The sequence below is a fragment of the Gorilla gorilla genome, chromosome 7, assembly GCF_029281585.2.
Source record: "Gorilla gorilla gorilla isolate KB3781 chromosome 7, NHGRI_mGorGor1-v2.1_pri, whole genome shotgun sequence".
Taxonomy (NCBI): domain Eukaryota; kingdom Metazoa; phylum Chordata; class Mammalia; order Primates; family Hominidae; genus Gorilla; species Gorilla gorilla.
In genome coordinates, this window is record NC_073231.2 from 150,271,056 (window position 1) to 150,294,409 (window position 23,354).

General features: G+C 62.9%; 2 protein-coding genes and 1 long non-coding RNA gene across 6 annotated transcripts; 1 reads left to right on the forward strand and 2 right to left on the reverse strand.

Annotated features, from left to right (window-relative positions):
* Window positions 1–626: 626 nt before the first annotated feature.
* On the reverse strand, window positions 627–5,753 carry VPS28 (VPS28 subunit of ESCRT-I). Its single transcript, XM_019032188.4, has 10 exons — window positions 5,634–5,753; window positions 4,061–4,130; window positions 3,428–3,456; window positions 3,274–3,311; window positions 2,930–3,019; window positions 2,193–2,298; window positions 1,965–2,066; window positions 1,462–1,515; window positions 1,288–1,379; window positions 627–932 (listed from the first exon to the last, which is right to left on the reverse strand). Exons 2-10 carry the CDS (start codon window positions 4,095–4,097, stop codon window positions 815–817), a joined length of 666 nt encoding a protein of 221 aa, XP_018887733.1. The 5' UTR covers window positions 4,098–4,130; window positions 5,634–5,753; the 3' UTR covers window positions 627–814.
* Window positions 5,754–5,906: 153 nt separating this feature from the next.
* On the reverse strand, window positions 5,907–21,648 carry TONSL (tonsoku like, DNA repair protein). Of its 4 annotated transcripts, none has more exons than XM_019032189.4 (26): window positions 21,550–21,648; window positions 21,334–21,429; window positions 21,054–21,196; window positions 20,319–20,502; window positions 19,859–19,988; window positions 19,427–19,598; window positions 19,224–19,338; window positions 18,139–18,284; window positions 17,891–18,043; window positions 17,524–17,649; window positions 17,194–17,383; window positions 15,825–15,907; window positions 15,642–15,731; window positions 14,192–14,264; window positions 13,922–14,085; window positions 13,722–13,845; window positions 12,822–13,582; window positions 12,638–12,714; window positions 12,181–12,334; window positions 11,975–12,053; window positions 11,142–11,443; window positions 10,752–10,923; window positions 9,444–9,619; window positions 8,234–8,307; window positions 7,546–7,679; window positions 5,907–6,475 (listed from the first exon to the last, which is right to left on the reverse strand). In XM_019032189.4, the coding sequence occupies exons 1-26, from the start codon at window positions 21,572–21,574 to the stop codon at window positions 6,282–6,284; spliced, it is 4,137 nt and encodes a 1,378-aa protein (XP_018887734.1). In that variant the 5' UTR covers window positions 21,575–21,648; the 3' UTR covers window positions 5,907–6,281. The 4 variants fall into 4 exon arrangements, with proteins under 4 accessions (XP_018887734.1, XP_055204520.1, XP_055204522.1 ...); XM_055348545.2 differs by having other exon boundaries at window positions 12,181–12,331; window positions 21,550–21,626; XM_055348546.2 differs by lacking the exon at window positions 5,907–6,475 and adding an exon at window positions 6,503–6,795 and having other exon boundaries at window positions 21,550–21,626.
* Window positions 15,834–18,993, forward strand: LOC134759132 (uncharacterized). The gene is made up of 2 exons (XR_010135067.1): window positions 15,834–15,996; window positions 16,648–18,993. It is a non-coding gene; the product is annotated as an uncharacterized lncRNA (long non-coding RNA).
* Window positions 21,649–23,354: the final 1,706 nt, after the last annotated feature.

The window sequence follows — 23,354 nt, forward strand, 5'->3', positions numbered from 1 at the left end:
CACACGCTGTAGAATGGACGGCGTCCACCACCTGCTGCCTCCCCACCAGGCCCGGCCTTGACTCTTGGGCTTTGCCCAGGGGCTTGGGGAGAGGCCCTGGTGGTGGGCATGACAAACTCCCACCCAGTGAGTAATTGGCTGGAGCTGCAGATAAGTCAGGAGTCCTGGGCCAGGGTGCAGTCATCCGAGTGGAGAGGTGGGTGTGGAGCAGCTGACAGCATGAAGTGCACCCCGCCTCTGAGCCCAGCCTGGCCTGGTGTGCTGGGACCTGACCACACTCAGAAGACCTGGTGCTGCCCTGGGCTTCGGTGAGGCGTGGGGAGGGGTGGCAGGCAGCCTCCCCTGTGGCCAGAGTCAAGCCATGCCTGGCCCAGGTGGTGGACCTGTTCTCCAGGCCTCAGGGCTATGGAAACGCCCCTGCCTCCCATTATGTGCCCAGGCAGAGCCCACCAGGGAAGCAGCCGTCACTGAGTGATGCAGGCCATGAGGGATGCAGTGGCAGGGACAGAGCCAGCGCCGGGCCACCACACCGGTCGGGGGAGGGTAGGCGAGAGGAGCTCTATGCTGAGAGTCCCAGGAGGGTGGAGAGAATACACAGGGCAGGCCTGGGGGAGCCACCCAAGCGGGAAGGTCGGAGAGCATCTTTATTGTGGGGAGCGGCCTGGCCCCCAAAGTTCTGACACCAAAGACAGACACCAGACAGGCAGCTGCAGACAGTGAGTTGTGTGGATGACCAGGGCCTGTGTGGCGGACAGGGGACCAGGAGCCATCGCCTCAGACTCTGCCCTTCTGTACAAGGGCTGGTGCCCCGGGCTCAGGCATGCAGGAAGCGGTTGAAGGCGTTGTAGGCTGACTCCAGGTCGAACAGCATCTGACGCACCTGTGAGTCGTCCAGCTCATCTGACGCCGACATGCCGCTCAGGGTCTGCAGCCTGGGAGTGCAGCACACGGCATGTGGGGGCAGGCAGGGTCTCAGGGGCAGTGCAGGGCCTCTGCCTGGCTGGGAGGGTCTCAGGGGCACTGTGGGGGCTCTGCCTAGCTGGGAGGGTCTCAGGGGCACTGCGGGGCTCCGCCTGGCTGGGAGGGCCTCAGGGGCACTGCGGGGGCTCCGCCTGGCTGGGAGGGCCTCAGGGGCACTGCGGGGGCTCCGCCTGGCTGGGAGGGCCTCAGGGGCACTGCGGGGGCTCCGCCTGGCTGGGAGGGTCTCAGGGGCACTGCGGGGCTCCGCCTGGCTGGGAGGGTCTCAGGGGCACTGCGGGGCTCCGCCTGGCTGGGAGGGACACCCACCACTGGCTGACCGTCTGGCGGCCCTCGAAGTCGGGCGGGAGGTGGCTCATGCGGTGCATGGTCTCCATCAGCTCTCGCAGGTCGGGCTGGATCTGAGACACACACAGCGTCTGGGACCCCGACACCGGCTCCATCCCCTCCTGCCTAGGACCCCTGCCAGCCCAATGCCCGCACCTCATCCATGGCGCGGATCTCCAGGCGCAGCTTGTCCATGACCGTGATGAAGAGCTGGGGGCGGGTGTGCACGTGAGGCTCGCGTGTCCAGGGGTGCGGGAGGCCCCACGGCTCACAGGCCCCAACCCCTCCTCAGCCATAGCTGTCACTTGGGCCTCCTCACTGCACTCTGTTCCCAAACCCTGCAGGCCTCCTGGGTGAACGAGGTCCTGGCTGCCCAGACAGCTGTGTGGGAACTGAAGGGTGGGCCCACACCCACACTCTCTCCCGAGGCCAGGACCCCGCCAGAACGCACCCTGTGCTCATCTCCCCGACAGGAGTCCAGGTGGCCTGGGGGCGTCCCCGCATGCTGCCCACCCCTCATTCCTAGTTAAAGGGGTTCCCTTCTGCCCAGCAAGTCAGAGTGCTGCTCAGCTCTGGAGGCCCAGGACCCTACGCTCGTGCCCAGCTGCAGCAGGCAGCCTCGGCCCTCCTAACCACGTGCCCTGGGGGCTGGGGCGCACCGAGACCACGTCGGCGATGCAGCGATTGAGGTTGCCCTTGTCGTCCTTGATGGTGATGGGCCGGTCCTCCTTGATCCGCTCCATGGCCAGCGGGCAGTCCAGCTGTGGGGGGTGACATGGGTGCCGGGGCTCTCAGGACAGCAAGCCCCAGGTGGCCAGAGCCCTCTGGCACCCCATACCCATGCCCGACAGTCCCGCCCCACGGGGGTGGAAGGACCAGGCACTCACGCGGAACTTGCGGCAGAATTCGTCAATAGAGCTGATTTCCGAGCCCTGGACCTGCCTGAAGGCAGCTTTGTACTGGACCAGGAGCCGGGAGCAGGCTGCAGTGTACCTAGGGAGAGGTCAGCTGCTGCCCAAGCATGGGACCAGCCCCACCCAGCTCATCCTACCCCCTCGGCTGGTCCAGAGGCAGAGCAGCTCCCAGAGAGGACCAGGCGACAGGCAAAGGCAGGCCGAGCAAGGAGGAGGGGCTGCTAGTAGCTTTTGGGGGTGAGGCCCTGAGCACGTAGTGGGGCTTGTAGCTCAGCTCCAGGTGGGGGACCCAGCCCCCAACCCCTGCCCACCCTCTGAACCACAGCGACCAGCCCTCTGTTGTGATGGCCGCATCCACAGCTCATGGTCCTGTGCGGTGGCCTGTGACGGTCTTGTCGCTTCATTGAACAAAGCCCCCCCAAAAGATCCTGGGACATCCCCAAGCCTCTCGACCGTTTTTTAAGGTTGCCTGTGCTGGGGGATGAGGGTGGGGGAGTGGGCCGGATGACACCCCAGGAGCTGCGCCTCTGCCCGCCTCCCTCACCAGCCCCCAGGACTTCCCTGGCTGAGACCCAGGGGCACCCTCCTCATGCTGGGTGGGCCCCACACAAGTGGGTGCCTCCCAGCCTGACAGACGCCTGCTCTTGCTGCCTATGGAGCACCCAGGCCCCCCAGGGCAGGAACAGACCTCCCAGGACGTGGGCTCTTACTCGCTGGGGGAGACACAGTCCTTGATGTAGGCCTTCTCCAGGGCTTGCATTGTCTTCACCACCGCAAACAGCTCTGCCATGTTGTCGTACCTGAGGACACACCTGTCTATCGGGCCAGGCCCCGGGGTGCCAAGCCTAGAGCTCAGAGCGCTACCCCCTGCCCGGAGGTGCCACTGCGGGCGCTCTGCCCACCTCTCGCTCCATCCTGGAGTGCCTCCAGGAACAGTTCCCCAGACTGACCCTGCGTCTTCCCACCCCTCAGTTTGGGGTGGGTCTGGAGGGGCTGCCCCAGGGCAGCCAGATGCGCATGGGTGTGTTGGGACAGCCTGGGCGCCTGGACTTACTTCTCCCGCTCCCGGGCGTTCTTGTACAACTTCACTTCCTGCCGGAGAGAGCGGGCTCTGTGGGCCAGTGCCAACAGGGGCTGCAGAACCCTGGTGAGGCCACACAGGCATTTGCTGTTGGCCAATGCCGGCCGGGTGGGCACCCACCACTCACCTCATACAGCTCCGGCTTGTTCCCAGGGGCTGCAAGAGAAGGCAGAGAGCTGGCAGGCTGGCCCCAAAGGGAACCCAAGGGCAGGCTCCAGTCCCAGCCTCCATTTCAGTTCCTCCCTGAGGCCTCCCAGGCTGGGTCCCAAAGAGCCCAGAGGGAGCTGGAGCACAGAGGTTCCAACCTCACCCCTATCAGTGTGTGGGGGGACCTGATGATAACACCTCTGAGAAGCCGGGGGCTGCATGACAGGCCCAGCTCCCCAGCTCCACCATGGCTCCCTGGTGGAGTCACCTGCACAACAGTGGCCACGCCCTGCTCGTGGCTCATGATGCAGTGCCAACAAGGCTCACCACACACAGCCTCTCCCCTGGGATTGGTGACACAGGGTGCCCAGGACCCCCACTGTTCTGGCCACACCGAAGCTCATCATCTCTGCCCAGCAGGACCAAGCCGGTTCTGTCTGGAGGTTTCTGAGCCCTCAGTGCTCCTGCGATGAACTATTTAGCCCCTGGCCACCCCCAAGGCTGTACGAGAGCAGGGTCAGATACCTCCCCACCCCCGATCCCCAATACCCAATACTGCCCGTCAGCCCCTGCAGAAGGGGCTGAAAGCCTGCGCCCTTCCAGTCACACTCACCTCCTATGCCCGGAGTGGCTGGGATCCCATGAAACATCCTCTAGGCTCTGGGGGTCCACAGCACTGAGACCTGGGGAGCAGAGCCAGGGCCGACTCAAAGATAGCCCCTAAGCCAGGCGCGGTGGCTCACACCTGTAATCCCAGCACTTTGGGAGGCCCAAGTGAGCGGATCACCTGAGGTCAGGAGTTTGAGACCAGCCTGGCCAACATGGTGAAACCCTGTCTACTAAAAATACAAAATTAGCCGGACGTCGTGGCATACGGCTGTAATCCCAGCTACTCAGGAGGCTGAGGCAGGAGAATCGCTTGAACCCAGGAGGTGAACGTTTCAATGAGCCAAGACTGAGCCACTGCACTCCAGCCTGGGAGACAGAGCAAGACCCTGTCTCAAAACAAACAAACGAACAACAAAAAAAACAACAAAAAAAGACAGCCCGTAAGTGCCAGGTCCTGGAGACCCAGGGCTCCATGAAGAGCTCTCCTAAGCTCGATAGTGGTGAACACACAGGGTGCTATAGGGGCTGCCAGGAAAAAGTGAGGTACTATGGACACTCAGGACAGCGGGGCGGGGGCTGCAGTGGAGTGTGGTCCAAGCTGGAGGTTGAGGGAGGTTATGAGGGAGGCAGGCAGCTGTTTGATGACCCACGAGGAGAGTTTGGGGCACAGGAAACAACACACTTAACCGCCCGCCTTTAAGCAGGCATGAACTTGGAGGAACCAACAAGCTGAAGGTGCAGCTTCTCGAAAGAGGGGGTCCTATGGAATGAAGACGGAGAGGTGCCCCTAGATGGGCAGCGAGCTGTGGAGAAACAATGGGAGCGGAGCCCGTGGGAGGGTCCTGCCTAGCACGGAAGCTGGGCCAGCTCCAGACGTTCTCTCTTTGTAAGTGGAGCCGTCAGATCCGCCGAGGGATTTGAGATAGGGATTAAAATAAAGGAGTTACGAACGACACCCCTGTTTTTGGCCCAAGGGCCGGACAGTAAGATAAACTCAGACGGAGAAGGGAGGAGGAGCGGGCCTGGCGGGCAGGAAGCTCTCGGTGGAGAGGCCCGGGAGAGCAGCGCTGAGCCGGCTAACTGGGAGTGGACGGTGCTACCGGGGATGGGAGAAGAGCAGAAGTGAGGGAAGGCCGCCCGCGCCGAAGTCCTGGGGCGCCCCAGCCGAGGAAGAGCCGGGAAAGGGCGTCGCCGCTCATGTAGGTAGGGAACGTCTGGATCAAGCTCTCCGAGGGTCGAGGCCATTGCGAGCCGCGGGGTGGGGCCCGAGGCTGCTCGGCAGCCGTCACGGAGCCGCCAGGCAGGAGAGCGCCGAGGAGCCAACCGCCCCAACCACGCAGGGGCTTCTGCCTAACAGCGAAAGCGGACGTTCTGCGGCCACAAGCAAATGTGCAAAACAACCTCGCAGAGTGGACAACGAGCAAGGAAAGCCAGTTTCTAGAACATGCCAGTAACGTGACTTTTGCGGCGCTCAGCCGAAGCTGTGCCGGGGCCTAGGCGCGCCCGGAGGGTGCCAGGCCCTGAGTCGCCTCTCCCCACTCTGCCCCTTCCCCGCCCACCGGCCGGGCCCCGGGTACCTGGACGGCTCGCGGTCGGGAAGATGGCGCCGGGGGGCGGGGTGCGTTCGGTCAGCGACTCGGCATTCGCCCCTCATGTCTGCGCCTGCGCGCTTCGGGGCGCCCCCCCCCCCCCCAGTCCCCATCGGCAGCTCGGCGCTCAGCCCTCGCGCCTGCGCCCGCCCGGGCTTCGGGCCATTCCCTCCAGCCGCGCAGCCCCCGGGACGTCACCGGCGCAGCAGACTCGAAGCCCGGTCTTACCCCGCCCACCCGCCTGCCAGGCAGCCACGGGGAGGGAGGCAGCAGCTTCACTTATTTTATTTTATTTTTTTTTGAGACGGAGTCTCGGTCTGTCGCCCTGGCTGGAGTGCAGTGGTGCCATCTCGGCTCACTGCAAGCTCCGCCTCCCGGGTTCACGCCATTCTCCTACCTCAGCCTCCGGAGTAGCTGGGACTACAGGCTCCGGCCACCACGCCCGGCTAATTTTTGGTATTTTTAGTAGAGACAGGGTTTCACCATGTTAGCCAGGATGGTCTCGATCTCCTGACCTCGTGATCCGCCCGCCTGGGCCTCCCAAAGTGTTGGGATTACAGGCGTGAGCCACCACGCCCAGCCAGCAGCTTCATTTATTAGGGGCTTCAGTGAGGGTGGGGAAAGGCGGCGCCGGGGTCAGAGGCGCCGAAAGAAGAGCTTGGAGCCGTGGTCCAGCGTGCACTCGCCGGGGCCCGGCCGACTGGGCTGCAGCTGGCGCAGGGCGTCCCTGTCCTCGGTGCAGAGGCGTCTGCTGCACAGCTGCAGTTCCCGGAGCTGCGCAGCTATCTTGTCCCACAGGCCCAGGCCCAGGGGACCCTGGACGGCGCAGCCTGCGGAGGGGAAGAGGGAAGACCTCAGCGCTGCGGGGGGCCGGCGGCGTCCTGGTGCCCGCGGCAGGCTCCAGGGAACAAACTCGCTTTCGCTGAGGGCCCCAGGGCTGTAGCGAGGGGCAGTGGGCAGAGCTCAGGAGAGGCCCCATGACTCTCCAGGAAGGGGTAGGGTCATCTGCACAGCCAGCGGTCAGACAGGAGGAAGGGTGGCTCCCTTTACCTCTGACAGTGCCCGATCTCAAAGTCCATGCCTACACGTCAGTCTCCCCACCCATAAGAAGGACATAATGGGTCTGCTTGCAAATCTGTACATCGTGGGCCTGAGTGGATCAAGAGAACACTAAGCTCAGGAATTCAGGGAGCTGGGTGGGAAGGTACAGATGCCAGGAACTGAGGTGTGGGGAAGGGGTCTCACACCAGCACTCGGGTGCCTTCCTGGAAAAGGCGGCCTGGCCCTGGGAGGTGAAGGTGGGGGGGGGGGGGCACAGGAAGAAAGCAGAGCCCCGCTTCGTGCACATTCACTTAAGCCCTCATCCCCTGGAGGGCACAGCCTGCCCCGGCCCCAGCGGGGCAAGCCAGGTCATCAAAGCCCTTCCTGGGGTTGTCTTCCAGACAGCTCAGGTTGGGGACTGCCCTGATGTGGCTCAAGAGAGAACAAGCTAAATCAGACCACAGCCTGGGCAGGGTTGTGTCAGAGGAGCACCTGCCAGGAAGTAGGAGGGTCCCTTGGCAGCTTTCAACACCCTGACCTTGGGATCCCTTTTCCTGCCAGGGACAACAAGAAAGTCCCTGTGGAACAGGGTCTTGCCTACCATAGTCTGCTCTGAAGGTTGGGTTGGAGAGACCAGAGGCAGAGACCCACCTCGCCCCCTAACCCATGGTTTTAGGAGCTGGGATCATGCCCCCTTTCTGTCACTGTCACTCTGCCCCCTGCTGCCCCAGCCTCATGGAGCCCAGCCTTGCTGCCTGGCTGGTAGCAGTGACAGCCCCTTAGGAGGAGGCACCTGGGTCTCAGGCAGGTCCCTGAAAAGGCCGAACATGGCAGGCATGGCCACCATACCAGCACTCACCTGACAGGCCAAGGAAGCTAAGGCCTTGGGGCCGCTTTTGGAGGGTGGAGAGGAGCTCTTCCAAGCTGGCACAGCTGATCTCAGGGTTGGCAGACAGATCCAGCGAGATGAGTGAGGGGCACAGAGGGAGACATCTGAGATAACATGGGAAGAAGTGCAAAGGTTGGCTTCCAGAGAGACCATGCCCCAACACTAGGAAAGCTGCCCAGACAAATGCCAGCTCAGGGAGCCTCAGGCCAGACCCAGGGGCTCTGCCTCGGCCTGGCCCAGTAGCAGGTGGCCCTCTAGGGTTGGGGGTCCTTCCCAGGGGTCAGGGCCACAGTGGCCAGCTCTGGGTGTGCCTGGCCCAGCTTGGGCTCCTCTCAACACTCCCCAGAGAGCTGACTGAGGCTCCAGGTCATAAGAGCAGTGCCCTCATGTGGGCCAAGGCACAGGAATGACAAGGACACCCCCGGAGGAGTGCTCTCAAGAGCCACAGGCCCATGCTAAGAAAGAAGCCAGAGGGTAGTCTGCCTTCCAGGGCAGCCTGAGAGGCTGGTGGAAACCGAAGGAGCCAGGTCTTGGGATGTGCTGGGGAGGAGGAGCTGGTACCATTTCTGTGGCCCTTCTCCCATAGCCCAGCTCCCTTGGGGTCCAGAGCCATGAGATCAGACCCCCAGGTCAGCAGGCAGCAGGGAAAGGGCGTTACCTGCACAGGTCTCTAACAGCCTTGTCCCCCAGGTGGTTTGCAGACAGGGTCAGGTGGGCTAGAGCACAGCCTTCCTGGACATGAGCAGAGGCCCAAGGGGGCCAAACGGAGTGGCGCACCTGCCCTGCCTGCTTCCCAGCAGGTGCACCACACCCAGGAGCCCAGAAGGGAGCAGAGTCCCCCATCAAGTTGGAGATCGGAAGGAAACACCTCTCCTGATGTGGGTCACACTCTGCACATGATGGTGTGAAAATAATAGGGTCCCAGTTGTGCCTGGAAGACCCCCCAGGAGAGAGCATCAGGGGCCCTAGTGTGCCCCTTGGGACCTTCCTGGGGGGGAGGGGGGGCAAGGCCACCCTTGGTCCCGGGTCCTATCTGGTGGGCAGGAATTCACAGCCTGAGACAGGCAGCTGTACAAAAGCATTCCCCCAGCTGTTTTTTCTTTCTTTTTTTTTTTTTTTTTTTTTGAGACAGAGTCTCGCTCTGTCGCCCAGGGTGGAGTACAGTGGCGCCATCTCAGCTCACTGCAAGCTCCGCCTCCCGGGTTCACGCTGTTCTCCTGCCTGTCTCCCAAGTAGCTGGGACTCCAGGAGCCCGTCACCACGCCCAGCTAATTTTTTGTATTTTTTAGTAGAGATGGTGTTTCACCATGTTGGCCAGGATGGTCTTGATCTCCTGACCTCGTGATCTGCCCGCCTCGGCCTCCCAAAGTGCTGGGATTACAGGCGTAAGCCACCACGCCCAGCCTATTTTTTTCTTTTTTTTTTTTTTTTTTGAGACGGAATCTCGCTCTGTCGCCCAGGCTGGGTGCAATGGTGCGATCTTGGCTCACTGCAACCTCTGCCTCCCGGGTTCAACCAATTCTCTGCCTCAGCATCCCGAGTAGCTGGGATTACAGGTACCCGCCACCACGACTGGGTAATTTTTGTATTTTTACTAGAGACAAGGTTTCACCATGTTGGCCAGGCTGCTTTTGAACTCCTGACCTTGTGATCCACCCCCCTCGGCCTCCCAAAGTACTGGGATTACAGGCGTGAGCCACCGCGTCTGGCCCCCCAGCTGTTTTTTCTAAACCTCCAAACCTCTAACTCTCTCTGTAGAGCCCCTCAGCGAGTTCAGCCTGAATCTGGGGAGAGGTGAGCTCCTCCCAGCAACCCTGGGACCTTTGGCCTCAGGCTCAGTATTTTCTGGGTTCTTCCCCACCTCATACCTTGGCCAGGTATCGGAATACAGGCTCCATGAGGTCCGAATCACCCTTGCCGGCTGCCACGGAGCTGAGCTCTAAGTGCAGGAGGGTGCCGGCGGGCAGGCTCTGCAGGGTCCTGGCCAGGGCAGGGGCTCCCAGGGTGTTGTAGGACAGGGACAGGGTCTTCAGGTGCTCAGCATCTGCACCGCGGCCAGAATCCATCAGCCCCATGTGGCCACAGCCCTGTACCCACCCCAAGTTCTGGGCCCAGAACCCTCAGGACTCCTTCGGGGAAACCACTACCGCAGTGCTCGCACGGTGGGGTGGCAAGTGCAGAGGCAAAGGCTCTCGCCCAGGTTCTCCCAGCTGGGAGGGCGGGGCCAGACTTCCAAGCTCGGCTGCCCCCTGTTCTGGACAACTTGCCCTCTCCCACCCCACAACCACACGGTCCTGGGCCACATGCCTCTGCACGGTGGGGGTGCCAGGGGAGTGCACTGACCATTGCTGCCCCCCTTACACTCCCCCACCCCTGGGTGACACCCAATTCCCAGCCTCTTGGCACTGGGACCCCAGTCTCTGCAGCCTGAGTGGGCTCACAGTGGAACTGCCTCAGGCGAACAGCACTCAGCTGGCGAGCACGGGATGGGGACCACAGGACACTAGCTGCCCGGACTCTGCTCTCGGTGTGTCCTGTGGGGGTCAGCCTGGCTGGGTGGGCACCAGACGCCCCTCGGAGGCAGACCCTGTACCCACACATCCATCTATTGCTCCCAGGTGCCAGGCCCTCCCGGAGAGCCAGGTCTGGCATCCCAGGCCCCTAGACGTTGTTTGTTTCGTTTTTTTGACATGGAGTCTTGCTCTGTCGCCCAGGCTGGAGTGCAATGGCGCGATCTCGGCTCACTGCAAGCTCCACTTCCCGGGTTCATGCCATTCTCCTGCCTCAGCCTCCTGCGTAGCTGGGACTACAGGCGCCTGCCACCACGCCCAGCTAATTGTATTTTTAATAGAGACGGGGTTTCACCGTGTTAGCCAGGATGGTCTCGATCTCCTGACCTCGTGATCTGCCCGCTTTGGCCTCCCAAAGTGCTGGGATTACAGGCGTGAGCCACTGCGCCCGGCCTAGACGTTTTTTTCTTAAGGGATGGGGTCTCACTATGTGGGCCAGGCTTTCCTGGAACTCTTGGCTCAAGCGATACTCCCGCCTCAGCCTCTCAAGTAGCTGGGACCACAGGTGTTGCCCCTGTGTGCCCAGCCCGGGCCCCCTCTGAAAGTCCTCGAAACCCTCAATGCCCCAGGGCTAGGGAGTGGACAGGGAGTGCCTGGTCAGCTCACCTTGGAAAGCACTACCCAGTGCTGTCTGGTGGCTCGGAAAGAAGCTGGGGCCAAAGCCACACGCCTGCAGGCGCAGGGTGCTGAGTAACGGGCAGGCGCGCAGGAGGGAGGCCAGGGACTGGCCACAGCCATCCCCCAGGGGGTTCATGCTTAAGTCCAGCTCCTCCAAACTCTGTGGAAGACACAGGCTGGCAGTGAGCCCCCGGCAGTCCCACGGACAGGGTCCCCCTTGGGGCTTGGCTTGGCAGTCTCTTCCCCACCTTGCCTGGCATAGCCTATTACAGCCGGGCACTGGCTGGCTCTCCCAACTGCCCTAGACCACCCAGGGACCTGCAGAATGGGAACCCTGACTGCCCGCTGTTGAGGGCCTGCTGCTCTCTGTGCCTATACCTGCAAGGTGGCTTGGCCTGGGAGCCCCATGGCAAGCTGGCGCAGGCCTTCGGGACCCAGGTGATTGGAGGAGAGGTCAAGGAGGGCCAGGCTAGGCATGGTGCCCAGGGCAGCCACCAGCTCAGCCACACACTTGTCCCCCAGCCGGTTCCCTGCCAGGCGCAGCTCCCGGAGTGCTGTGTGCAGCTTGAGGGCCCGCAGCAGGGGTGTAAGCTGGGCCTGGTCCAGGGCCAGGGAGCAGGCGCTGAACGAGAGGCCCAAGCCCTGGAGCTCCACGGCCTGCAGCACCTGTTGGTGCTCCCCTGCGGGAGGGATGTGATGTCACCAGGGTAAGGCCGGCCCTTTCTGCCCTCTGAATCCCAGAGGGCAAACCAGGCAGCCCCTTTTCAACAGCCCCAGGGGTCACCCACCAGACTTGCTGTAGAGCCCACTCACACATGCCTGTGGGTCTAGCACTGTGAGGCCCTGGGGGCCAGGGTGGGTCTGCAGCACCCTGAGCTCCACCAGTCACCACCAGATTCCACACCCCCCGGGACAAGCTTTCTGGGAAGCTTCCCCAGCAGCTCCCAGCCCATGCGAGGCCCTCCTCCTTGGGCTTGACTTTCCAGGCTTTCGGCTGCTTTTTGCCATCTCCCTGTCAGCAGATCATGGGGGCTGAGGGCTGTCCTCTCCCTGCCACCCACACATCCAAGTGCAGGACACAGCACCCACCAGGCTGGGGGAGGTGCACCCCAAAACACCCGAGGCCCAGGAATGAACCGGGCTGGTGGAGCCTGTGTGCCCAACCCCCTTGCACGACCTCACCCAGAAACTGCAGCTCTCCTGGCCCTCACCTTGCCCCAGGCTCTGGCAGGCCCTGCGGTAGCGGTCAGTCAACGGGGGCAGGTCCCACGAAGTCACCTCAGCCAACACCTGGAAGGCACCGTCATGAGCCACCTGGGGGCTCCCCCGGCTCACCTCGTCATTGCTCTGCAGCCATGAGCCACCTGGGGGCTCCCGGTGCCTGAGGCCCTGGCTCCCCCTCCCCTCTGCGGCTCACCTCATCATTGCTCTGCAGCACATCAGGGATGAGGTCCTGTGGGGCCAGCAGGGCCCCCTCTTTCCGTAGGGTGAGCCTGGGCAGCAGCCCGCAGGTCTGGTAGTAGCGCTGGGCCGCCTGCTCGGCCAGCCAGGCCACAGAGTGGGTGTCACTGCTGCAGGGACAGAGGTGCTGCTGCTGCTGCCTGCACACAGCTGGGGTGATGCCCCAGGAACCCGCCATCCCTGCCCAGGGCCAGAAGCCCCCTCAGCTGCTTCTCCCATTGCCAGGTAGCCGGCCCCTCCTCTCCCTACAGCCCAGCACACCACCAGCCCCTCTGCTATTCCTGGGGGCCACAGGGTCCTCCTGGAACACACCAGGGAGCCCTCGTCACACGCCCCACCCTGACGTGCAAACATGAGCACCCTGGCATGGAGCGGCACAGGTGGGCTGCAGGGTAGGGCAGGCGACGCCTCACCTGTGTGGGACAGGGATGAGGAAGAGATGATCCTGAACTTGAACTCGAACCCGGATGGGAGGGGGCAGGGCCGGACCCTGGCAGGTGAAGGCAGCAGGGCTGAGTCAGGAGCCACAGTGGGCTCCACCCTACACCTGCCTGCCCGGAGTGGGGAGAGGGCTCTGCTCCAGGTCTGCATACCCACCAAGGGCTGGCCTGCTGCAGAGATGTCCCCACTGGGCTCTGAGACCCTGGGGGTGCTGGGGCTCCCTGGAGGTTCTGAAGCCAGGCTGCTGGGCCCTGCGTTAACTGGTGCACTGCAACTCTGCATGCAGGTCAGGCGGACCTGCTTGGCTCGGGCACGGGGCCTGCTCTCCTCACTGTCCGACCCAGAGGTACTACTGGGCCTGCGGTTGTCTCCAGTGCCCCGGGGGCGGGGCCGGCGGCTGCGGGTCAGGGGCATGTCCAGCTCCAGCCAGTCCCCGGCCAGGCACTGCTCCTCCGGGATGAGCGCTGCCTGGGGAGCAAGGGCTTTGCTGTGGCCCCGCGGTGGGCCAGGCCCCAGCCGGCTCTGAGCACTGCCCACACCCCGGATGGCTGCCTGGTAGGCTGCCCGGCTGGTGCTGGCTGTGGCTGCTTCCCTGTTGCTGGCGGGGCCAGGCGTCCAGGCCGCCACCCGTTGTGCTGTGGCCGAGCACCGAGGCCTCTTCTGGGACGGCCGTGCGGAGCCTGCGCTGTCCTCGCCTTCTGTGCTGCTGCTGCTGCTGGCTGGCCCATGCCTGCTCCTCCGAGGCCTGGCCATGGCTGGTGCCGCCTGCCCTGGGGAGACCCTGGCATGGGCCTGAGAGGCCTCTGGGAGTCTAGTGCTATTAGAGGGGGGTTCTGGGCAGGGGCTCAAAGGAGGAGAGGTCTCGGGGTCAAACAGAAGGCTGCTTGGGGCGTGGAAGGCCTGGGAGCTGTGGGGATCTGTGGGAGAGAGAATGCGTGTTGAGGCAGGGGCCCGGCACCTCCCGCTCCACCTGGGATGGAGCATCTCCTGAAATCAGGGCCCGGGGACTCTCAGCGTAGGCACAGCAACCCCAGGGACAAGGGACGCCCTGCTTGCCTTGGCCCGAGGCAGCCGCCTGGAGCAGCATCTCCATGGCCCTGGCCTTCTGCCGCGTCTCCAGGTCCAGGTCCCTGCGGTACAGCTTCACCCACTGCTGCAGCGTCTCCAGCGGGCTGAGGCCCTGTTGTGGCATCAGTTGAGCAGGGGGACAGCAGCCCCCATAACCTCGCCCTTGCCCTCTGCCCCACCAGGCTCACCTTTCGAGTGCGGAGGGTGACGGACGCCCCCCGTTCAAGCAGCAGCTCAGCCACCTCGAAGTGGCCACAGTTGAGGGCATCGTGCAGGGGGGTGATGCCTTCGCAGCCCTGGCCACCCGGGTCGTCCACTGCGGCCCCGTGGTCCAGCAGGAAGCGGACAATTTCTGCAGACCAGGAGATGTGAGCCCAGCTCCCGATGCCCCGCCAGGACTGACTCTTCGCCCCGCGTGTCCACCAAGGTGCGCCAGGCTCCTTCTGTCCCTTGCTCACCTAGATGCCCGTAGTTGCAGGCCTCGTGCAGAGGCGTCCAGCCACAGTAGTCCCGAGGGTTCAGGGGGTGGCCCTGTGACCAAGGACAGGAAGGAGCCTGGCCCTGTGTACCTCACAGCCTGGCCCCAGCCACGTGAGCTCTGCAGCCTGAGCTGGGCCCAGGGCCTCAGTCTTAGAGCCCAGAGCAAGTCCGTGGCCCTGCCCTCTCCTCCTCCGGCCTAGGTGTCACCAGTGAAGGACATGCTTCCCCCTGAGACAGGTGGACCAGCCACAGCATATCCTTCAGCCTCTGTGCCTGCCTGGTCCCCTTGTGGGGAGACAGTGCACCTGGTTGCAGGGGCATGAGGCAGGCGGGGTGGGAAGGTGCCCAGATCTCAGCCCATGGGCTAGCCCCCATCCTGGCCAGGCTGACCAACTTCGCTGCAACACAGATGCATACCACACAGCGGGTACCCCATTTTTTTTTCTGAGACCAGCCAGGCTGGACTCAAGCTCCTGACCTCGTGATCTGCCCACCTTGGCCTTCCAAAGTGCTGGGATTACAGGTGTGAACCACCGCGCCCAGCCTGGGCACCCCATTTTTTTGTGTTTTTTTTTTTGAGACAGAGTCTCGCTCTGTCACCCAGGCTGGAGTGCAGTGGCGCAATCTCATCTCACTGCAACCTCCGCCTCCCAGGTTCAAGCAATTCTCCTGCCTCAGCCTCCCGAGTAGCTGGGACTACAGGTGTGCACCGCCATACCCAGCTAATATTTTTGTATTTTTAGTAGAGACAGGGTTTCACCATGTTAGCCAGGCTGGTCTCAAACTCCTGACCTCAGGCAATCTGCCCGCCTCAGCCTCCCAAAGTGCTAGGATTATAGACATAAGCCACTGTACCCGGCCTGTGGCTTTTCTTCTGAGACAGGTTTTTGCTCTGTCACACAGGTTGGAGTGCAGTGGCAAGATCATGGCTCACTGCAGCCTCCACCTCCTAGGCTCAAGCAACCCTCCCACTTCAACCTCCAAAGTAGCTGAGACTACAGGCACACGCCACCACATCCACCTAATTTTTAAATTTCTTGGAGACAAGGACTTGCCAGGTTGCCCAGGCTGGTCTCGAACTCCTGGGCTCATGTGATCTGCCTGCCTTGGCATCCCAAAGTGCTGGGATTACAGGCATAAGCCACCCCCGCGCAGCCTCCGCTTTTTAAATTTTTTTGAAACAGGGTCTCACTGTGTTGCCCAGGCTGGAGTGCAGTGGCATGATCACGACTCCTGCAGCCTCAATCTCCCTCCCAGGATCAAGTGATCCTCCTGCCTCTAGGACCACAGGCAAGTGCCACCATGCTTGCTAAGGGGCCCCATTTTGAAGATGAGGAAGTTGAGAGTTAGAGAGATCAGGGGATCCGGCACAAACGCACAGCTCCTCCATGCTAGGCAGCCTGTCCCACGTCCCAGAGCGGGGCCCACCTGCTTCACAAGGTCCTGGACGCGGCGCAGCTGGCCCTCGATGCAGGCTCGGTGCAGCAGGGTCTCTCCCATGTCGTTTCGCCGGTTCCACTGTGGGCACAGCCAACCCAGCACAGGGCAGGGGGCGTGAGGAGCCGGCAGGGCTGCTGAGCGGGGTGGGTGGGGGCAGGGCACTGTCCTCACCTTGCTCCCCTTCCGCCGGCCCAGGTGGCCCTGAAGCTCCTCGTCCTCCTCCAGCTGCGGGGTCAGGCCATCAGCATCGTCCTCTGGAACAGAGCCAAGCCCACCCCAGCGGAGTCCGTGGGAGGCGAAGGTTAGCAGCCCCCACCCTGCTGCAAGCTCCCCAAACTCCCAGGTACAAAGGAGCCAGAGACGGGAGGGCTGAGGTCTGAGGCTGCTGGGCTCTGGGGGCTCCTCAGCAATGGTCCCAGTGCTGCCTCCATGTCTACCTGACCCTGCTGGGACCCTGCTCCTGCCCACCATCCCTCTGCCCACTTGAGACACACCCCTGAGCTTTCTGCCCTAACCCACGCCTGGCCCTCCCTCAGAAGGCCTGCCCGAGGCCCCATCTATCCATGCGCCAGCCACTCATCCCCACACCCAGACCGGCTTGTGAGCCAGTCTTCCTCCATCCCACGCCTTATCCACCCCCATCTCCTGAGCTGTGTCGTCAGGCCAGGTCAGCCCTGGAGCCTGGGTGTCCTGCACCTTGCAGCCTCCATCCTGCCTAGGCAGCAGACACACCCGCCTCCGTCCCTGCTTCGGGTGACCCCTCATCACCACGCCCTTCACACCCTGCCAGCTGCCTCTGGGTCTTTCCGCAGCTCCTCACTGTGCCCACCAGCTGAGCAGCATTCCCCAAAATTCTAGATCCTGATCCACCTCCCCCCAGCAACCAATCTGGCAAGGCCCCAACTTCCCACAGCTGCCTGGCCACTCAGGGTTCTAACGACGCCCTCGAGTTCAGAGCTGAAGTCACAGCCTTCCCTGGAACACCCCCCAACAGGCCTCATGGACAGGCTCCTGCCACCCACCACTCAGTCAGAAACCAGCCTCCCGGCTACCCGCTAACCCCGCTCTCAGCCCTCTCTCCCTGCACCACGGCCAAGATGGCTTCAGTCCAAGCCCTGCTCCAGCCAGTCCCTCATGCCTGCCCTCCGTGCAGCTGATGTCGCCGGCCTCTGGAGGAAACCCAAGCCTGCTCTGGAGGGTTTCAGGAAGGTGCTCAGCTCTTGCAGAGGCAGCCGGGGCTCTTCAAAGTGCACCGTCTCACCCCCGGCCCCAGATGGCACGTGCCTCTCTAACGGGACCATGCCCCAGCTGACACTCACTTGGCTCCCAACCACTGTCTCCTCCAGGAGGCCAAGGCCGCCCCAGGCTCCCTGCGGGTCACCACCTTCTCTGTCCAGTTCCGGGAAAGCACTGGCCGTCCTGCCTGCCTGTGGCTGTTCCTGCTACAAGCCCTAAGCAGGCTCCACAGCAGCACAGCACACCCCTCTCCAGCCCGGCCCAGAGCAGGCCCAGGGAAATGCAAGGTGCCGCTGGCCCTCACCGCTCTCTGAGAGCTCCACCTCGCCGGCCTCCAGGGCTTCGCTCTCCGCTGTGGCTGCCGCCTCCTCCGCCTCCTCCTCCTCATCTTCATCTTCAGCTACACTGAGCTCCCGTAGTCTGGTTTCGGTCTCAGGGGCCTCCTGGGGCTGCAGCCTCAGCTGCATGGTATGGAGATGCTGCAAGACCTGCCTCTGAGGAGCAGAGAGATGCTCAGCTCAGGACTGGGGGCTGTGGATGCAGAGAAAGATGGGGATGGGGCACAAGGGGCAGGCAGGCTGCAACGAAGCTGGGCTCATTGGGGAGCCGGTGTGGGTGGGATGGGCTCTTGCACCTGCAGCTGGGGACGCTGGGCCTGCTGGGCACAGCTGAGCGCCTTCTGGAAGCACGGGGCCAGCAGCTCGTAGGCATCGCCGGCCTCCTCGCGGGACAGTGCAATGTTCAGCCAGGTCTTGGCCTCCTGGAGCAGGAGGAAAGACAGGGTCGGGGGCTGCCGCTCTCTGCATCCAACGGGCCCCAGTCAAGCTTCCCCGGCTGCCCACACGAAACGGGAGCCTGGCCTCCCAGCTGCTGAGGGTGGATGGTCCTAGGAAGGAGCTGCCCGTCCAGTAAGGACACCTGTCCATGGCCACCCTGAGAACGGCAGTCCTGAGGCAGAGACATGGGTGAACCTGCATTCGGGCGGGGAGCAAGGGTTTCACCTCCAGCACGTTGCCGCTGCGCAGTCTCAGTTCCTCCTCATAGTGGCGCACGGCCCCATGGTGGTCCTTCATGTCTCCCAGTGTGGTGGCCAGGGACACATGGATGATGGCCCGCTCGGCACCCGGTCTGTCCAGCAGCTCAGCAAAACGCAGCTGGGGGCAGTGCCAGTGAGGCCAGGGGCTGCCACCCTGGCCAGGCCTCGTCAACCTCACTGGCCCTTCCCTCCCACCCAGCCGGGGCCACACACCTGCTTCTGGTAAGCCTCAGCTGCCCTGGGAAAGTCTCCTGCCTTGGAGAAGAGGTCCCCTAGCTGCTCACAGATGACCATGGCACCCTGAGGGTCACTGCCCTCGGCCTCTTCCAGCTGTTGCTGCAGCCGGACCACTGCCAGCACTGCCGGGAAGAGGTTCATGCAGGGGGGCAGCACAGGGGGCCCTGACCCCAGCTCTACCACCTGCAAGCTGTGAGCCCTGTGGTGGCCCCCCCCACCCTCTCCACACCTCTGCCTGCCTGTTGGTGTGGGGGTTAATAGCAGGGTCTATCTTGGGGACTGGTCTCAAGGGTAACAAGAACTAACACACTTAAAAACTCGGGGCCAGGTACAGTGGCTCACGCCTGTAATCCTAGGACTTTGGGAGGCCGAGGCAGGCAGATCATGAGGTCAGGAGATCGAGACCATCCTGGCTAACACGGTGAAACCTCGTCTCTACTAAAAATACAAAAAATTAGCCGGGTGTGGTGGCGGGCACCTGTAGTCCCAGCTACTCGGGAGGCTGAGGCAGGAGAATGGCATGAACCCGGGAAGCGAAGCTTGCAGTGAGCCGAGATCATGCCACTGCACTCCAGCCTGGGCGACAGAGCAAGACTCCATCTCAAGAAAAAAAACAACACAACATGGATGGTGCCTGGCTCAAAGTAAGGGCTGACTGCTGCCAACCTCCAATGGTGGTCTCTGCCATCAGCACTCCTGGACCACACGCGTGCCATCTCCTCTCCCACCCTGGGAGGCTAGGGGTACAACTACTGTCTCCAGTTTGCCAATGAAGATGGTGGCTGCGAAATAAAAGCCCAGCTGGTCTCCTGGCCGCCCTTTCATTGCCCCTGACACATTGCTCAACACACTGTGTTGAGCTCAGAGAAAAAAGGGGGTCTTCTCCTGTCAGGAAGTAGGGGTACCTGCCCCTCTTGCTGAAGCTGCTGCCTCCAAGGACAGGTGCTCAGGCCTCCTCTGTGAGGGAGAGAACCCTGTACACACCTGGCGGGACTCCACCCCGCCCCCAGGCTCACCCCTGCACACACCTCCCAGGGCCCCATTCGGACCCCCAGGCTCACCATGCTGGAGGTTCTGACAGATGGCTGCCCTCTGCACAGGCTTCTGGGAGCCCAGCCTGTAGGCCTTCTTCAGGGCTCGCTTGGCAGCCAAAAAGTCTCCCAGGTCTTGGAGGACCTGGAGAGCAAAGGACAGCAAAGGTTTTGCAGAATCCCCAGGCCCGAATCTCCGGGAGCCTGAGCTTGGAGCCACGCACAGCGGGTACCTGTGCAATAGCCACGCAGCACTCGCTCTCCATGAACCGCTTCCTCATGGTGTGCGCACACTCCCGGGCACCCTCCAAGCAGCGCATAGCCTGGGAGTGCTGGCCCGCGCGCCAGTGGATGGTGCCCAGGTTGTAGCGGGCGCGGAATAGGTCCTCGTAAAGGTGGTTCTGCCTGCAGAGGGGTGACGACCACTGAGCACCCAGGAGTGTCCATGACAGCTGCTGATGCCACACGGGCCCCAGCCCTGCCATGCTGTGGTCTCAGGGCCCTAACTATGCCTGGCCTTCTCCCAGTGTGCGGCACAGGTGTGAGAGGTGGGGGGATGAGGCCCAGCCAGACTGCTCTCTCAGGAGGACCCTGGGAAAAATACTCCCCTACTTCCTCCAGGAACAAGGGACTCCACTCCCTCCTGGGGCAGGGCAGGGCCTTACTCCGCAAGGAAGATGCTCTTCCTGAAGTAATCGTTGCACAGGGCTGTCTGCTGCAGGCTCTCAAAGGTGAGGCCCAGGTTGAGGTAGAGGCGGGTCCTCATCTCATTCAGCTCTCCCTGGGCCAGTGTCCCTGGAAGATACCCCCCAAACACTCAGCCACTTCCTCCCCACATGGGGTTTCCAGCTTTGGGCCCCATTTGGGGCCTGTGCAGCGCCTCTCCTACCCCCTTCCTCCTCCCGAGGTGGGTGCAAGTGTCCTGCTGCAGATGGAGCACAGAGTGGATAAAGAGCTGACGATCTCCAGGGGAAAGGTTGAGCGGGGCATGCACCCCTCACACAAGAGCCCTGCAAAGGGAGGGCTCCAGAAGAGGGGATTGCCCAAGGAGGCTGCGGGGGTGCTGGGCTGCAGCCTCTTCGGCCCGCAGTTCAGGAGGCAGAAAACGCAGAGGGGTCTGCCCACCCTCCAGCTCCTCATCCACAATAGCCAAGCTCTTCTCAAAGGCAGCCTGTGCCTGCAGCAAAGCATCCCTCGACTGGCAGTGGTCATAGATGTCCAGGTGGGTGCGGCCGATGGTGGCCCAGGCCCTCTGCAGCTCCGTGTGGTTGCGCAGGGAATGTGCCAGCTCCAGGTACTGGTGCTGGTGCTGAGTGTGGAAAGAAGTCACTGCTGTGAGCCGACTCCGCCTCAAGCAAACCGGCACCGCCAGATTCCCAGTTCTTGCTAAGGAAAGAGCCTGCTCCCCCTAACCCCCACAGAGCAGGCCAAGGCCAGACACGTGCCCCTCCTCTGCATGCCAAGGGCTCTCTGTGGTGACAGTGGCTTCACGCTGTATGCAGCCAACGCTGTCACGTGGGGAGGGGCGGCTGGGAGTTGGCGGGGGGTTGCAGTCCTGCCTCCAGCAGCCAGGGTCAGGGAGAGCTTTTGGGATGGGGCCTGACCACCCCCAACACAAACACAGCTAAAATAACGTTCAGTAATGGTTTCTGGTGCCAGGAAACCTACTCCTGCACCAGTCCCAGGAAAGGCTGTGGGGTCCCCACCGGAGGACTGGCCCGGGGCGGTGAAGGCAAGGCTGCGTCAGGTCAGGTGTCCCCTCCAGCCCGAGGCTCCTGACGGCGAAGACCAGGCCTCCCTCCTCAGAAAAGGGCTCCAGAGGCCGACCGGGCTGGACGAGGCCAGTGAGGGCGCCCGCACCTGCAAGGCAGCCGGGTAGTCCTCCATCTCGGCCAGGCGCTCTCCGATCTTGCGGTGGGCCACGGCACAGCCCAGGGGGTCGTCAGCGCGCTCCCGAAGCTGCAGCTCCTGCCAGTGCTGCTCCAGAGCCTCGGCGTAGCGGCCTAGGCGGGGGCACAGCACGGCCTGGCAGGCGTCGCGGGTGCGAGGGCGGCCCTGGGGCGGCGTCTGCCGGAAGAGCCCGTCGCCCCCCGGTCCCCGATCCCGGCCCTGCCTCCCGCCTCCTGGTCCCGGCGCTCACCATGGCCGGCCAGGAGCTCCCCCAGCTGGTGGCACAGCGCGGCCTCTTCGCGCCGCTGCCCGGCCCTCTGCGCCTTGGCTTTCGCCTTGCTCAGCTCTGTGGGAGGAAGAGGAGGGCTGGGCCTCCGCGGCGGGGTCCGGGGCCGGGGCCGGGGCCGAGTCCCAAGCCCTCCCCAGCCTCCGCGCCCCCGGAGGAAGGGGACCCCGGTGGACTTACGGCGAAGCTCACGCTCCAGGCTCATGCTCGGATCGCCGCGGGATCCGGACTTCCCGCGCTGCGCCGCGGCCCCGCCCCTCGCCGCCGACACGCAGGCCCCGCCCCTCGAAGGCGGCGGCGGGCGCGGGGCATTCTGGGAAGTACAGTCGGCCCGCCCGCGGCATCCTCAGATTTCTCGGGCGGGAGGAGCTGGGGCGGGGTGGAGGCGACAACTGGGGCGTCCGACCCGAGGGGCCGTCTTCCCGGACGCCGGGTTGGCCCACGCGTGGAGCCCTCTGCCCGGCCCGGGGAGTGCCTGGTGGAGACCCCGTTCCTCCTCGCAGGCGGCGGGGACGCGGGAGGCCGGGGGCCCGGAGCCAGCCCGTCCGGGGTCGCAGCGCGCCCTGGGTGGGGTCTTCTGGGCTGCAGCCCCCGTGCCGCCCGCGCTACTCATGGTGGACGAGCTGTGCCGCCGCCCCAATTCCTCCCGAAATTCACGCACACAGCCTGCTCACAGGCGCAACTATTAAAAACGAACGTAGTGTCCAGATAGACTGACGATAAATTCACGAGCATTTGGCTGTGGGGACGCAATAAGGCGTCAGGCGCGCTCCTCCTCCACAGAACGCAGCTGGGTCACATTTGGGGACTCGGCCCCAAGGACTGTTTTGGGAGGGGAATGTGCTTTCCATAGTGAACAAGTACTGTTTCAGCAATGTGTATGCCAGCTGTATTCTCAGAAGAGTCAGTGAACCTGCGCTTCAGCTGCAGAAGTAGCCCGGGCACAGTGGCCCGCACTGTAATCCGAGCGCTATGGGAGGCCCAGTCAGGAGGATCGCTTGAGCCTAGCAGTACGAGACCAGCCTGGGCAACATAGTGAGGCCCCATCTTTTGTGTGTGTGTGTGTGGGACAGTCTCGTTCTGTCACCGAGGCTGGCGTGCAATGGTGTGATCTCGGCTCACCACAACCTCCGCCTCCCGAGTTCAAGCGATTTTCCTGCCTCAGCCTTCCAAGTAGCTGGGACTACAGGCGCGTGCCAGCATGCCCGGCTAATTTTTGCATTTTAGTAGAGACGGGGTTTCACCATGCTGGCCAGGCTGGTTTCAAACTCCTGACCTTGTGATACGCCCACCTCGGCCTCCCAAAGTGCCGGTATTACAGGTGTAAGCCACCATGCCCAGCCCGATACCCCATCTTTATTTTAAAAAAAAGAAACGGAGGGAGGGAGGAAAAGAAAGAAAGGAAGAAAGAGAGGGCCGGGCGCAGTGGCTCACGCCTGTAATCCCAGCACTTTGGGAGGCCGAGGCGGGCAGATCATGAGGTCAGTGGATCGAGACCGTCCTGGCTAACACTGTGAAACCCCGTCTCTACTAAAAATACAAAAAATTAGCCAGGCGTGGTGGCGGGTGTCTGTAGTCCCAGCTACTGGGGAGGCTGAGGCAGGAGAATGGCGTGAACCCGGGAGGCAGAGCTTGCAGTGAGCGGAGATGGCGCCACTGCACTCCAGCCTGGGCAACAGAGCGAGACTCTGTCTCAAAAAAAAAAAAAAAAAAAAGGAAGAAAGAAAACAACTGCAAAATTATGTCTAGAATCCTGTGACATGGGGCACCCAGGCCTCTAAAATACCCTTGCTATCCCCCATTACCTTGAGGACCAAACACCTGCCATGCCTTGGGTATCTGACTCACGGCTACACAGCACACCCAGCACTGCACTCAGGTGCGGTGGCTAGTTTCCCAGAGGCCCCAGAGGAGGCTGGGTGCACAGAGTCCAACTGAGGAGCCTCAGAAGTGGAAGATAGATGAGTTAATTTCCATCGTAATTA

Bases quoted from the DNA above. Each gene is read 5' to 3' on its own strand.
- VPS28 (XM_019032188.4), bottom strand. From the start codon at position 4,097: ATGTTTCATGGGATCCCAGCCACTCCGGGCATAGGAG. The intron at 3,457-4,060 runs GTGAGTGTGACT...CTTCTCTTGCAG, and splicing joins AGCCACTCCGGGCATAGGAG to CCCCTGGGAACAAGCCGGAG. The intron at 1,516-1,964 runs GTGCGCCCCAGC...ACCCGCCCCCAG, and splicing joins GCATCGCCGACGTGGTCTCG to CTCTTCATCACGGTCATGGA.
- TONSL (XM_019032189.4), bottom strand. From the start codon at position 21,574: ATGAGCCTGGAGCGTGAGCTTCGCC. The intron at 15,908-17,193 runs GTGAGGGCCAGC...GCTCTGTTCCAG, and splicing joins GGTGGAGCTCTCAGAGAGCG to AGGACGATGCTGATGGCCTG. The intron at 12,715-12,821 runs GTGGGTATGCAG...TTCACCTGCCAG, and splicing joins CTGCAGCAGGCCAGCCCTTG to GGTCCGGCCCTGCCCCCTCC.